Here is a 14,564-nt window from a genome sequence, read left to right on the forward strand (position 1 = left end):
ATCGAAAGAGGCATGGGCCCGTGATGTTCTATACACGATCGTGTAAAGTTAAGTACAGTTAAAGAGGGTCAGGCTAGGTTAAACTGAGAGTCCTTGTTTATGCTTGCATTTTTAGCCCTACTAAAATGAGCAAAAAATAACGTAATTAACGGTTTAATATACAATCTTCATTAGTTATATCAAATCTTAAAGATGATACATTTCGGAAAACTACTTCCGACGCTTTTCTACGTGGTTTTAGCTTTATTATTTATCCTATTTTTCTGTGAATACCTTATATATTATATAGTACTTATACAGGTGAGTCTCTATAAGTCATAATGTCTAATAGGAATAGATCTGTCCTTGACAAGGTTTAGAAATAATTCTAATCTGTGGTTCTAGTGTCAATGGCCTGTTTTAAACCCTCAAAAAGAAGACCTAGCTCTACATACGGAAGCAACAGACAGACCTGTCAAAGCAATGTTCATTGCGGACACTCATTTATTAGGGCCCAAAGAAGGTCACTGGTTCGATAAGTTACGAAGGTTTGTATCCCTTAAGTTATATATTAAGAATATATTGGATTTTGCATATTGTTTGTGTTATATAATATTTATTAAAAGAGAACTTATTGAGAATTATTATTTCAGAGAGTGGCAAATGTACAGAGTATTCCAAACTATGATGTCGATATACGGACCAGAGGTGGTTTTTATATTAGGTACATATGCTTATATTGACATTCTTTCTCAAAATAATCATTGTTTTTTGTCAATATAATATTTAGGTGATGTCTTTGATGAGGGACAATGGTGCAGCTCCACAGAGTTTGAAAACTATATACAAAGATTTCATTCCCTGTTTCATGTACCCAAGGATACTCGTCTCTATGTCGTTGCTGGGAATCACGATATGGGATTTCATTATGGTAAAGTAAAGAGTACATTCGCATCTGAATTTGTCTCAGTAAATAATAAAATCATCTATGCTTTGCAATTAAATTGGATTAAAAAAATATATTTCCAATCATATTTTTCAACTACGTTTATCATTTAACTTTCAGCAATCACGCCATATCGTAATCAGCGTTTTATTAACGGCTTGAAAAGCCCAAGTGTGCGGCGACTGAGTATAAGGGACAATCATTTTGTGTTGATCAATAGCATGGCGTTGGAAGGGGATGGCTGTTTTCTGTGCCGACCCACTGAGATCGCGGTGAATAAGATAGCCAGTGAGCTCGCATACTAGCCAAGATTCTTTTAGCTGATTAATTGTTATATAAATCTTTACATATTACATTACAGAAGATTTGAAATGTGCGAGAAAGATGAGCAACGATTGCCGCAATGCCAGCGCAATAGCCAGATATAGTAGGCCTATATTGTTACAAGTTAGTTATACTACATGTATATAAATTTTTGTCTTACTTTTACAAGTAACACGTAAGAAAACAAGTAGCACTAGAAAAATTTTAAATATATAAAGGATTAATTTCTAGATTGAAAAAGCAGATAAATATATCGATCTTTTTTTATTTCAGCATTATCCGATGTATCGAGAATCAGACGAAATCTGTAACGAGTTGGATCAGGCTCCCGATGAGATAAAGGCCATAAAGTTTCGAGAACGATGGGAATGTTTATCGAAGGAAGCCTCGGAACAAGTACATATTATTTGACAATTTCGTAGATTGCGATCATATATGGAAAACATGATAACATTGATGCAAAATTGAACAATTTTGTTTCATTAGCTTTTAGATATCTTGAATCCACGACTGATAGTTGCCGGACATACTCATCATGGTTGCAGAAGAATACATCGGGACGACGTGCTGGAATTCACCATCCCGTCCTTTAGCTGGCGTAATAAAATCAATCCGTCTCTTCTAATGGTAAATCTTGACTATGATTTTGATATTAAAATTAGTGGTCAATGTCTTATTTTTGAAACAAGATTTTCAATAATTCTTATATAGTTTTATGAAATAAATAATCTAAATAAAAGGTGAAAAAACAGAGATCTCTAAATAAGGGATATTATCTATTACCAAAAAATATTCCAATATAATTATTCAAATATTTCTTAACTTAATTTATATTCTTATCTATTTGATTCTAGTATTTCAATCTGAAATCTTTAGAGAAGATAGTAATCGAAATTCTTAATTAGAATATCTTATATTATAAAATTATAACCTTTGATGGATTATCTCTATTTGGAACACAATATATCTGTGAATATTTTTATTCCAGGGTACGTTCACTCCAAGCAATTATTCTGTTTCAAAGTGTTACATGCCTGTAGAATCTACCGTAATTATTATTTATAAGGTTAGCCTTACATGTGTATTGATATATTTGATTATAAAACTCAGACCGAGACGGCATGCGTACTCTCGTTTAAAGATGCCTTGAATAATTCCTCTGTCATGACAAATTCAATTGTGATGTTAAAACACGAACCAGCGTTATAATAATTCTATATACAATGCAATTTATAGAGGCTATAATTCTTCAAGTGATAGAGACAAATTTGTATACATCTTTCATACACACTATCATTTGCATATTATTTACATTAGTAATTGTATAAAATACTTTATAATATATATATATAGGTATATGTATAATTATTTATAACGATAATCAATATCAATTTCGATGTACATAGAACTTTACTACAGAAAACACAAGACACAAGACACATTTATCAACAAATTATATATATATATATATATATATATATATATATATATATATATATATATATATATAAAATATTGATGGATACTATACACATGTGTCACAAAAAAAAGATCGATATTACAAGTAAAAATTTAATGAAATTAAACGCTCAAAGTTTCCAACAGTGATATCTAAAAAGTAAGGAATGAAAAAATATAATTGCAGATTAATTGCGAATGTAAATACACAAACTTTGTATCATTATTCTTACTCATTGCATGTATGCTTATTATTATAACAACGATCGGCCGAGACAACTGCAAGTAAAATGTTTTTATGTAAAATGTTTTTACTAAAAAGAAAACTGAAACGAATAACACTTTAGACTGGCTCATTCATTATAGACTATATAATACTTTCGCACATTGACTGTCACTAATATCACATTACTTGAATATTTTTACACAATTATATGCTTGTTCTCACTCCATGAGACAAGGAACGATATTGATATAGCCAACATGAATCTGTTGAATTTTATAGATTATTTTCTCGTGTGAATGTGTGTCATAGATCATAAGTACTTACTTAGAGAAAAAACGCGCGACACTAAAAGTGAAATAAAATAGTATATGTATTGTACAATGGAAGCTTTACATTCTTCTATTCCTTATTCATATATATTCTTAATTCGATATATTCCTTATAGATATATTTCCTTAATTCCACAATTCGGAACAATCACAAAAGTAGAAAAATTACACATAAAGTAAATGGAAAAAAATTAACATAAAAAGTGCATGTTATAAAAAAAGCATTATTTCTATTTAAGGTAAATATTTAATATAAAATAAAAAATATGTTAAAGCTATAAAACATATTTCCTCTTTAAAAATGTATTAATTTTTCAATATATTTTTTTTCTCATTGCTCCTTATAATTTCTATATTTGACAGTTTGTGTACACGATGTAAACTTTATGATGAATAAGGAGCTTCCATTGCAGTCATGATGACAGGTGATAAACAGAAAATAGAAATCCTATATATTTGACACATCAAATATTCATGTATACATATTTCACTCACAAAATCCTATGCAAATATTTGCAGTTTCGAAATTCTGTGGAAGATGTAAATGAATCCACTTATTCCATTTATTGTTTCTATACAAAAAACTTAAATCGTATCTCTTTCTCTCTCTCTCTCTCTCTCTCATTTTCTCTTCATTAAATTAAAAATCTATTTATTCACTCGCATTACTCTATTAGTGAAAATTTTGACTAGTCTATCTTGACAGCCGCGTATATCTTTCTGATGAAAGCGTACGCGGCAAAGAAACCGATCGTACCGGTCAATAACCAGAATGTAAGGACCATCAACGCGGTGTAGCCAAAATACATGAGGGTTGGTACTAGTTCGGTAATTTCCAGTTTGGTGATGAAGTAAAAGATGGAATACGCCAGCACATAAACCGCTGATCCACCGCTCACGATGAAACTCCGCCACCACCATCTATAATCCTGCAGATGAAATTAAAATGTAGGAATCAAGATATTAGTACTGATACAAACTCAGGAAATGAAAGGAATGTACTGTTAAATTGCAAATGATTAAAGTATAAAACTATATTCGTTTTACAATTTTGAAAAAAAAGGTAAAAAATATCGAATAAAATATTAGAAATTCATCAAAGAGAAAAATATGGCTTTTTAATTTTCTCATACTTACTTCGCCACACAACTGGAAGTAGACCATGACTATCGATATCTGCGAACACGAAATTATAAGGATGCAGAAAACAAGGAATAAAAATCCAAAGAGGTAGTAGAATTGATTTTCCCACAGTGCAGTCAAGATGAAAAAGAGTTCTATGAATACTGCACCAAACGGCAAGATTCCAGCCATTAAAGTACTGCAAATAAGAAAAATTGATCTAATTAATGTATTCATACATAAACGGATAGCATAAATTTTTAATAATGATACTTGGCAACAAAATTAAAATAAGTTAAAGTTTAATCTTTTTTAAACTTACCATAATATTGGATTCATGTACCACAACTGGTCAGGAACTTGTCTGGGGATTTGATTTGTTCTAACTGGATGTGTGAAGGGCTGTTTACGGTAGCCGAAAAAGTAACCGAGATAGACCAGAGGTAGTGAGATGCCGAACCAGAGGCACAGCAGAGCTATCATGGTAGTAAATGGGACTGCACCGGAACTGTGTTTTCCCCATATGAAGAAATTTAGGAAGAAACATGTCGTGAAGACTATACCAGGATAAAATGTCGCCGTCTGTATAATATTAATTTTTAAAATATAAAACAGTAATGCTGTTAGAATTAGATACTTTGTTTCACTAATAATTATAGAGAGAATTAGAAGAAAATTAATTATATATGTAAGTATAGAAAAATACAAATATGTTACATAAATATGTAAACACATTTATATTGTTATAAATAATCTATTAAATTTTACCAGCAGGGCGGCTCTTCTCCATTCTCGACCTCGCATCGTTTTGTACAATCGCGCTGAGAAATAACCGGCGATCAAACCGGAAAACACGTACAAGAATATCGCACAAGTGCCCAAGGCACCTCGACTCGCTGGCGATAGCATCCCTAACATTGCAAAGACTGCAGAAACAAATGGAAAATATATAGTCATCATATAATTTTTACACTGAATCATTGAAAATTTAATTATGCTCTTACATATTGTGATCAAAGCCATAAAAAAAATTTGGATGCCACTGCCGATCACGGCAGCAAATAAGCGGGAGTTGGTTGGCGGTCGAAACACATCTCCATGGACTAGCTTCCAACCAGTCTCTTCGATCGTTTCGTCAAGACCAGCCAAACTGTCGCTTTCGCCTGCATTATAACGAGCAATGTCTCTTCTAAGCGTCCTCACCATGATCATTGTCAGAATTCCTGAACGATTAACATACAATTCAAAAATTAACAAATGATTAATGTATAGTATTCTGAAATATATATGAATATTAAATTCTTTTAATTAAGTATATATTTTGTTTCTTGAAAATCATATTTCACATACAATAATAATTTATTATTAGATTGATACATAATATGATAGAATGTTTAAAAATATTGTAACAAAAAAGTTTGTGAGAAACTAAATGCAAATGATCTCAAATACAAGGTTTTTAAAAGTGAAATGTTTCTTAAATATAAGGATTTTAAAAGAGTCAAATTATAGTGCTTATATTACCAGATAAAAAGAAGACGACAATGAGGGAATTGATGATCGAGAACCAATGAATCTCGACATCACTCATGCCCAGATACACGTCCCATCTGCTTGCCCAACTCACGTCTGATTTTTTCCATTCAACCGAATATAGAAACAGGAGGCTTGTGCCTTTGGAATTGACAAACTGCTGGTTTGCTTCGTTCGGTACCATACAGGTATTCCCGTCGAACTTTAATTGAGATGTGTCAACGGATCGAGTTTCAACCTCGAATCCGACTACTCTAAATTCGTCCCTACATTTGTACAAGTAAAAAAGAAATAATAAGTTTTTAAGTTATTTCACTTTTATACTTCTTTTTCTTATTGTTATTTTTAATTTACTCAATTTTAACTATTAAATCTTCCTATTCGATTTAGTTTAAACTCTTGTATATATTTAAATAAATTTGAAATTGAATTATACAGAGAGCTGTATAAAATGGATACTAACTCGCCATGTTTGTGATAGCTTAATATTAGCTTAAGATAATTGTTGATGTACACTTGATCATTTATTATTCCACCCAAGCGATATCCTTGATAAACAACCACATTATTTGTCTCTTTGTGTTTCTTTCTAGTAGCTGCTGGTAGATTATCTATTAATCTGAAAAAAATTTAGAGATGAGCAAAAATAATATTTTTCTTTTCTTAAACAAGTATAGTAATAAAATGCTCTAACAAATGGACAAAATATTCGTGCTGAACCATCTGGATAACGTGCTGGGATTCAGGTTCGTTCCAGGTCATCGGCATTTTTGAGCTGTGACATAACAATCTACAACTGATATCTTCTCCCATTACAACCTCGTATGGAGTATTTACAATCCTGAAAAGAAAATGAAAATAATTAAGTTTATAATAATAAAAGTTAAAATAATAAGATTAAATTTATAATCATAAAAGTCGAAGAATTATTTTCATAAAATTTCCTAATGTAAAAAAAAAATATCATACCTGTCACCTCGCAGCACTTCACCCAAATTTTCAGACTTGTAAACAATTTCTTTCTTGGGTCGACAAAAGGGAAGAGAGTAATATTCATATGGTAATTGCGTATGGATGCTGGTCATTTTGACAGCTTTAACATCAATCTTCTGGCCCTTCTTGAACTCCACTGGAGCAACTCCAGGTACATAGAAGCCATTGGTTTCTAATAAGAGGGATATTACCACTAATACGGCACCATGTCTCTGTAATCTTCCCTGCATCGACAAATACAAGTGATTGATATTAAAATTGCATAAATAACATTGCAAAATATATTGAGAATAAACCGGCAAGATTTGCGCGAAGCAGAACATTTTGTTCGCGTGCAAAGAAATCAGTATTTTATTATGAAAAAAAGAAAGTATTCGTTTATGCAACAAGTGCTACGACACATCTTTTCGTCAATAAACTATTATATCCGACTCTTATCATTCTTTTTCTTTTATCTAATTTAGACGACAGATCTCTCTTTCTTATGCTAGTGACCACGCAATTGCGTAAACACAAACATACATAGCGAAGTGAATCATTAGACGTGTACGTGTGTCGCACAGTTCGGGCGCCGTATAAGATAGAAGCGGAAGACGAAAAGGAGGAATGCAGGGGATGATCGGCGTCGTAAATCGTCCTGTCAATCGCGCCGTTTGACAGCGGCTCGCACGCGGCGAGACGCGCCTCGCACAGTCGTGAAACGCGAAAGGTTGTGTCGTAATCCGCGTGGCATGCGAAGCGTTAATTTCATGAGATCGAAATCGGGGAACCTCGCCAGGACCGGCCAGAAAATCGCACCTACCATTCTACGCGATTCGTATCGTTACTCTTTACGAAGGCGCGCCACGCCGTCTTTCCCTCTTTCTCTTTCACTCGCACAGTTTCTCGTCCTCGATCTCGTCGCCACCTCAAATTCGCACCCGCGATGTCACGTCAAGACCGTAGTGTTGATAGACAGGCCCTCTTTTCGCGCATGCGTGCGACGATCCCGGGATCGCTTTTCCGACGCATGCGCAGTAGCGCAACTTCCAATAGGTCTTTCTCTCTCTTTTCCTCAATGAAAAAATGTAGAATAAAATATATATCGAAGAAAAAAATAGCTTGAAGATTTTTCTCGCAATCAAGTTTGTCACGATAAATAGCGATATATAAATGATAATAACATTTTGATGTTAATATAATCAATACAAGATTTGAAATGCATTCGAATTATTGCGATTATCTTTCCTTTCTAAATCTTATTATAATACTACGTATAATATTATATCGTAATGAAAGAATCGATAACAATTGTAATTATAATTACTTGAATAATAAAGGATATATAAACAATTTTTATAGATCCCAGGAGGCGCCGCATCAAAGCACGTGGCTGTCAAGGCAACAGTCACGTGACCGGTCACTCGCATCTACGCATGCGTCGGAAAATCGTACGATCCGAAGTTGGCGGCGAAGCGTCGGCGCGCCAACGCTAGTAGTTCAGGGGATAAAAGTCCCTAGACACGCCAGACGAACGGAAACGCGAGATCCGCGAAAACTGAAGCGCGATTTGAAAAAAGTATTTCCAAGATGGAAACAGACTTTCCGAGTCTCCCCGTATTTCCTATCGATAATAGCGCGACAAAGAGAACACCCTGATATATTTCCAGTAGCGAAATAAATAAATAAAGAAGTAAATATTCGAGTCGCGCGGATCTGGCGTTCGAAGATGGCGCCTCTCGGCGTCGACGTCGCGCGAGCGGAAGTCCCGTCTCGTTGAGAGACCGAACGCGATTTTGACGTTTGACGAGGTGACGCGTCAACGGTTCGCCGAGTCCGGAAAAATCGCCGCGCGTCGATCGGTGGCCGGGGGAGCGTGTCCTGGACGACGCGACCGTCGCGGATCCCGTCGACGGTCCGCGCGACGGTCGCTCCACTGACGAGACTTTTCCGAGCGAAAAAATACACCCCCCACTCTTCCCCGAAAAGAGGAAAATATCGTCCCACGTGGGGACTCGTTTAATTACAAGTTACGTTGTTTGGATATGCGTCTGTCGGGCTGATTTTCCACGCGGAAGCATGGTGCAGGTGAGCGACGTCGCCGCGACGTGTTATCCTCGTGTTTTTCGGCCGCGCCGCGCGAATCCGCCCGCGTTTCTCGCGTCGGTTCTCGCGTCGGGAATTTTTGATTGTTTTTTTTTTCCCTTCTTTCCTCCACCTCTGTCATCCATTAGTAAATAGGAAAGATGGCAGCAGATTATTGCGCTTTTTTCCCGTACTTTCGTCCCGGGGCGGACATTTTTCCCGGGACAATCACCGCGGGTGAGCCGGGAACGGTTGTTCTCGCCGAAAATCCTAACGAAATCACCCGCCGAGCGCGTTTTCACGAGCGAAATCCGCCGCGTTTCACGTTTTTTGAATGAAACACCGCCGTTGACGGGACGTACGCGATTCGCGACGGGTTTTTACACGGGCTCTCGTCGCCCTCCGCGCGAGACTCGCCGCTCGGACGAGCGTTTTGCCGGAAAAGCTCCTTCGCTCCTCGTCCCCGTGCTTAACCTATGAGTGCGGAGATCGGATCCGACGTAAATAAACAAGACGTCGCGCGCTGAATCTCTCGGAAACTCTGGAGAATCGCGCGGAAGCTTATCGCGATGATCGTAAGATTCGTAAAATTAATTTGTCACTTTTATTTTTTTTTTCTGTCATTATCATATGATTACCGTATGATTATATTTTTAATAATCCCGACGATGCGTCTTGCAGGCTATCGACGAGATGGAGCAGAGGGATCTCCCACAGGCATTCCGCCTGCTGGGGGAGATGAATGCCAATGTTCTGCAGGTGAACCAGCTCGTGGACAATATGCTGGTGCGCGTGAAGAACGGCGAGATCTCCACGGATAAGGGTCTGAGTTTTCTCGAGATGAAGTATCACATGTTACTCTCCTATCTTATCAATCTCACCTACGTGGTATTGAGAAAATGTTCCGGCGAGCGTATCGAGGGTGATCCGTCGATCGATCGTCTGATCGAGATCAGGACTGTCCTAGAGAAAATCCGACCAATAGATCACAAGCTCAAGTACCAAATAGATAAGCTCGTCAAGACTGCGGTAACCGGTACCATCAACAGCGACGACCCCAGTAACTTTAGGGCGAATCCCGATGCGCTGGTCGCAAAACTCGACGGCGAGGACTCCGACAGCGATCAGGAGGAGGAGACGGACGGCTTCAAATCAACAACGCAACAGTCTAGGAAGTCTAACGTTTATGTGCCGCCGAAACTCGCTGCGGTCCATTATGGTCGGTTCTGATAAAAATATTTATATATTTAATATATACCAGATATTAATTTTTCTTATCGGCTGCTTCTTGATACATGACATTTAAATTTCTTGGACTTACTCGGCTGCTAATTTTTGTTAATTACGTTATAATAAAATGTAATTTCTCCAGATGGCGATGAAACAATGGCGGAGAAGATGCGCAAGGCCAGCGAGAGAGCTCGTAGACGTGCTGTGTCGAACACAGTTTTGCGAGAGTTGAAGGAGGAGTATCTAGACGCGCCTGTGGAAGACAGCCAGGGTCTGGGCGAGAAGCGGGCGATTTTGGTGCACGAGGACAAACGGAAGATCGAATACGAAGAGAATTATATGACACGCTTGCCCGTCACCAAGCAAGAGAAACACAGGCGTCGTCAGATGACGACTCTGGGCACTCTCGGCGAAGAAATCACCACTTTCGGCGAGTCATCCGCCAAATCCGCCAAAAAGAGAAAAGCTCAGAGGAAGGGCAAGGCTAAAAAGAGTAAGACTTTTCGCGATAAATTTCGCAAAACGCGATAAGATAAAGAGAACTAAAATCACGAAATTATTTATTGTAGGTTTCAAGAAAAAGCGGCATCATTAAGTAACGACTTCGGGACTTTGGCGAGACCTGGAGTTTCATACAGCATTAACGATTAAGGTAAAAGGCAAAAAATAAATTTATTCGACTTCTTCTTCGAAACAAAAAGCAGATGCCACTAATACTCGTTACTAAGTTAAGCTAAAAATAACGTCGTAACGTCTAGTAATTTAAAAAAAAGGGCAACGTGTCGACGGAGTAAAAATAGCACGATGGTAATTTATTACTGTATAAGACATACTAATGGTCGTGTAATTGATAATTCTAGTTAATAATGATTTTAATCTTTAACTGTTGTCTGAGAGAGATCAATTTTGATCTGTGGAGTTGAGAGATGAGATCCATCGCAAAAAGAATGGTATTCTACGCGAGCGTAAAAAACGTGGCGAGTGAAACGACGTCAAACATGATGGCACATACGAGCTTAAATGGAAATTATGTGTCGTAATAGGGTAATATTGTATCGTAATGTTGGATCGAGTAGCGGATTAACGGCTCCAAGATTGAAAATTGTGAATTACACGTAAAAGTTGAAAGCAGAACATTTTTCTGCTTTATTTTGAAATATTCTCCGGCTATATAGGGAAAGAGAAGAAGGGAGGAAATCAGTAAACGCATAGCAGGAGAGACGCGATATTGAATTAATTGTTAATGGAAAGCGTAAAAATCACAAGACATTCAGCCCAAGTTGGAAAATTCAAGATTAAAAAAAGAAGAAACGAGAGAAGAGGAGACAAAAAAGAAACACATTTATCTCTAGGAACTTTGCACACAGTCGACGCAACTTGTAAAACGAGCAAAAAGAAAGAAAAAAAACGAGCAAAAAACGATATTTCGTCGATATCGCATGTCTTAGGATTTTCTCGCTGTCTTAGAGTAGTGAAGTAGTTACTAGTTTTACTATATTATATGTATGTTTCGTTTGTGTTTTTCCCCTGGTGAAACTGTTGAGGCTATTATAAAAATATTTGGATGTGAGTCATGTTTTTACGTTAAGTTTCATTTCTCTTTTCTTTTATTATTATTATTACAATGTGCTTGTGCATTGTATTTATATATATGTTGTTTTTGCGTTGGATTTAAGTCGTTAAACTTATATTGATGGTAATATAAGGATAACACGAGCGTGTCAAAATTCAAAATTGTCGTCATGTTCTCAGATTTGATTTTGATTGACTGATTGTTTGATTTCTCGGAGAGAAAAAAAGAGAGAGAGAGAGGGGGGGAGCCTGTCATATCACATATACGATAAGAATAGACGAACGGACGGACGAACGTACAAACGAACAAAGGAAAAAGGACTTTAGGGCGATAATCACTTCTGCAAACCGATAAAATAGGATATTTGTACAATCAAACCGCGCGCATGGAATCGTGGGAGGAGGGGGAGGAATCGCGTTAATCGATCCCCCTTAAATATATAGGTTGCATTTTTTTAACGTTGTTATATCGTGTATCAACGAGCGGGTGGGAGCCTCGTTTGCGTCCCCTCCCCCCGCGAGTGTGAAATGTTCCTTTTTAAAATAGCGAGGAGAAGAGTCGAGCGACATATACGTTGTTCTATACAGAGACTATATACGTTAGAAATATATGCGTTATATAGCTCATATTGCTCACATTCCGTGCAGAAGTGATCTCCCTTCAACCCCCCTTCCCCCTTCTTCCTCCGCGAAAAAGTAAACTAAACTCGAACTTCGCTGCGTATGCTGGCCAAGGGCTCAACCATCCATAGATATTATATTTTTTACAGAAGTGTTCATAGATTGAGCCAACTTGGCGCGGCGCCGACGATGTGTCGCACGCCCTCCCCCTCTCTCTCCCCGACGATCTCTGCGAGAACGAATTAATTAAAGGAGAAAAAAAAAAGAAAAAAATGTGATAATGATTATTCATGAAATAATAGTTAAAGAGAAACTTAAACAAAATAGCACAATCGCTGGGCATTATTTACAAAGTGCTAGCAAGCCTAATGTCAGCAGCCTTGTCGTATTTGGTATTAAAAGAAAATGAAGCTTGAAGACGTCGAATTTTGTACGGACGGGACTTCTTCTTCGCTCTTCTAAAGAATCACCCACGCGGCTGATAACGATTGTTTCGTCACGCGCGCGAAAACGACGGAACGTCTCGAGTCTGTCCGATATTCGGCGTCCTCGGGCTTCGTTGCATAGATGATAATTTTGTGAAGCGCACTTATAACCGACGCGAATTACGAGCCCAAAAGGAAAGATGCAATTCCGATCTTTGCGACTCTCAAGTTTCGATTACTGCCGATTACCAATAGTGTATCAATAGCGAACGAGATTTTTTGCAATAGACGAAACATACTCCTCCTACAAGGCCTGAAATATTTGTATTCTATATACGCTGGATTTTTTATACGTACACACACACGCGCGCGCGCGCGCGCGCATATATTTATACATATATATGTACCTACTTTGGGCTCGCGGTCGCAAGTGTGATAAGATGCGCGAAAGGAGTATTCATACGATACACACATATCCACACGCAACATATAGAAGCAGCAAGGTAATAGGATTATTACATTTAATACACTACCTCAAATCAATAGAAATATGGATTTACAGTAATAAAAGAAAAATAAATTCCACAGCGGACAACTTATACATTTTTTTTTCTACACACGTACCGGCCACCGACGTTATTTTTTACGGGATCGCAAAATCTCGCTTCGTCGAGAGATGCGCGTATAATAGACTTTTATTCGTGTAGATTTTTATTCTCGAGTATGAAATATCGCCTCTATATATGATAATCCTGAGAGACACGAGAATAAGGAGTTTTTATTAATTTTATCAACAAGAAATTCTGTGGAAATTTAGAGATTTCTATTTGTTGAGTCTGTATTATAGAAGAATGCAGCTTGTATTTAAATTCCTTTGTTCATTCTACAAGTACGTTTCAGTACAAAAGAGAGGGAAAGAGAGAGAGAGAGCGATAAATTCACCGATCGATTTTGTGCACTTGAAGATCTACACTGTGTTTCTCAGGATTAAAAGAGAGACGGACCTACAAATGTACAAATGTATTAGAAAAGTGTATTGTGTAAGAGCGTTGCCGCTGCGGATTTTTAAGAGAAGTAGTCCTTCAAATCCAACAACGCTGCCGAATGCCGAACTGAAAAAAATGAAAGAAAGAAAGAAAAGTATCAAGAAGAAAAGTATCTTTGCAGCAGAGACGAGATGATGATAGGGATGATTTATTGACTACATTCATAGTCTTTGAAGAGAGAGTACGATGTTTGATTTATATATTGGTGAATTTTTCTCTCTGTAATTTTATGTGTACTATATAAATGACAATTCTCAACGTATGTGAGCAAGAGAGATAATTGCGAGAAAGAAGAGCGAGAGAAAAAAATAAAGGGAGAGAAAGTGAGAGAGAGAGAAAGAGAGAATGTGTGTGTTTACCTTGTACATTTACAAATTGTGGTTATTACGAATGAATTATGATTATTAATTATTATTATTATTATTATCACGGATTATACTATGATTATTATTATCATCATGTAGAATGCTTCTTACTGACTGAATAAAATGTTTTCAATGTCACGAAATGCCTATTGCACATTATCGTATTCGCTCAACTGTTGTTTCACAATATAACCAAAATTCTTATATATTAAAGAAATAAATTTTAATAACAACTTTTTATTCGAGAATTTAAATATAATACTAAATTTTCACTATATTCTTATATTTGCAATTAGATCATTAAAGTAGAGAGAGACTGTATATATTACAT

General features: G+C 36.7%; 3 protein-coding genes across 4 annotated transcripts; 2 read left to right on the forward strand and 1 right to left on the reverse strand.

Moving 5' to 3' along the window:
• The first annotated feature begins 57 nt into the window (after positions 1 to 57).
• On the forward strand, positions 58 to 2,574 carry LOC105250654 (metallophosphoesterase 1). The gene is made up of 9 exons (XM_011256845.3): positions 58 to 300; positions 385 to 527; positions 633 to 703; positions 770 to 910; positions 1,046 to 1,213; positions 1,287 to 1,372; positions 1,523 to 1,645; positions 1,736 to 1,876; positions 2,238 to 2,574. The coding sequence occupies exons 1-9, from the start codon at positions 193 to 195 to the stop codon at positions 2,397 to 2,399; spliced, it is 1,143 nt and encodes a 380-aa protein (XP_011255147.2). The 5' UTR covers positions 58 to 192; the 3' UTR covers positions 2,400 to 2,574.
• Positions 2,575 to 3,807: 1,233 nt separating this feature from the next.
• Positions 3,808 to 7,905, reverse strand: LOC105250653 (transmembrane 9 superfamily member 4). Its single transcript, XM_011256844.3, has 10 exons — positions 7,713 to 7,905; positions 6,887 to 7,134; positions 6,612 to 6,758; positions 6,381 to 6,536; positions 5,909 to 6,183; positions 5,389 to 5,607; positions 5,153 to 5,310; positions 4,707 to 4,966; positions 4,400 to 4,583; positions 3,808 to 4,191 (listed from the first exon to the last, which is right to left on the reverse strand). Exons 1-10 carry the CDS (start codon positions 7,713 to 7,715, stop codon positions 3,952 to 3,954), a joined length of 1,890 nt encoding a protein of 629 aa, XP_011255146.1. The 5' UTR covers positions 7,716 to 7,905; the 3' UTR covers positions 3,808 to 3,951.
• A 762-nt stretch (positions 7,906 to 8,667) lies between these two features.
• Positions 8,668 to 14,371, forward strand: LOC105250651 (neuroguidin). 2 transcript variants are annotated; one of them, XM_011256842.3, is made up of 4 exons: positions 8,668 to 8,977; positions 9,656 to 10,193; positions 10,347 to 10,697; positions 10,774 to 14,371. In XM_011256842.3, the coding sequence occupies exons 1-4, from the start codon at positions 8,969 to 8,971 to the stop codon at positions 10,797 to 10,799; spliced, it is 924 nt and encodes a 307-aa protein (XP_011255144.1). In that variant the 5' UTR covers positions 8,668 to 8,968; the 3' UTR covers positions 10,800 to 14,371. The 2 variants fall into 2 exon arrangements, with proteins under 2 accessions (XP_011255144.1, XP_011255145.1); XM_011256843.3 differs by lacking the exon at positions 8,668 to 8,977 and adding an exon at positions 9,000 to 9,549.
• Positions 14,372 to 14,564: the final 193 nt, after the last annotated feature.

The sequence above is a fragment of the Camponotus floridanus genome, unplaced genomic scaffold, assembly GCF_003227725.1.
Source record: "Camponotus floridanus strain SB8 unplaced genomic scaffold, Cflo_v7.5 scaffold107, whole genome shotgun sequence".
NCBI lineage: Eukaryota > Metazoa > Arthropoda > Insecta > Hymenoptera > Formicidae > Camponotus > Camponotus floridanus.

Coding starts and splice junctions, on each gene's coding strand:
- LOC105250654 (XM_011256845.3), top strand. CDS start 193: ATGATACATTTCGGAAAACTACTTCCGACGCTTTTCTACGTGGTTTTA. Junction 911..1,045: donor CGATATGGGATTTCATTATG/GTAAAGTAAAGA, acceptor TTTAACTTTCAG/CAATCACGCCATATCGTAAT. Junction 1,646..1,735: donor CGAAGGAAGCCTCGGAACAA/GTACATATTATT, acceptor TTGTTTCATTAG/CTTTTAGATATCTTGAATCC.
- LOC105250653 (XM_011256844.3), bottom strand. Junction 5,608..5,908: donor TGTCGTCTTCTTTTTATCTG/GTAATATAAGCA, acceptor TTAATCGTTCAG/GAATTCTGACAATGATCATG. Junction 5,311..5,388: donor TATGGCTTTGATCACAATAT/GTAAGAGCATAA, acceptor TTGTTTCTGCAG/TCTTTGCAATGTTAGGGATG.
- LOC105250651 (XM_011256842.3), top strand. Junction 10,194..10,346: donor ACTCGCTGCGGTCCATTATG/GTCGGTTCTGAT, acceptor TAATTTCTCCAG/ATGGCGATGAAACAATGGCG. Junction 10,698..10,773: donor GAAGGGCAAGGCTAAAAAGA/GTAAGACTTTTC, acceptor TATTTATTGTAG/GTTTCAAGAAAAAGCGGCAT.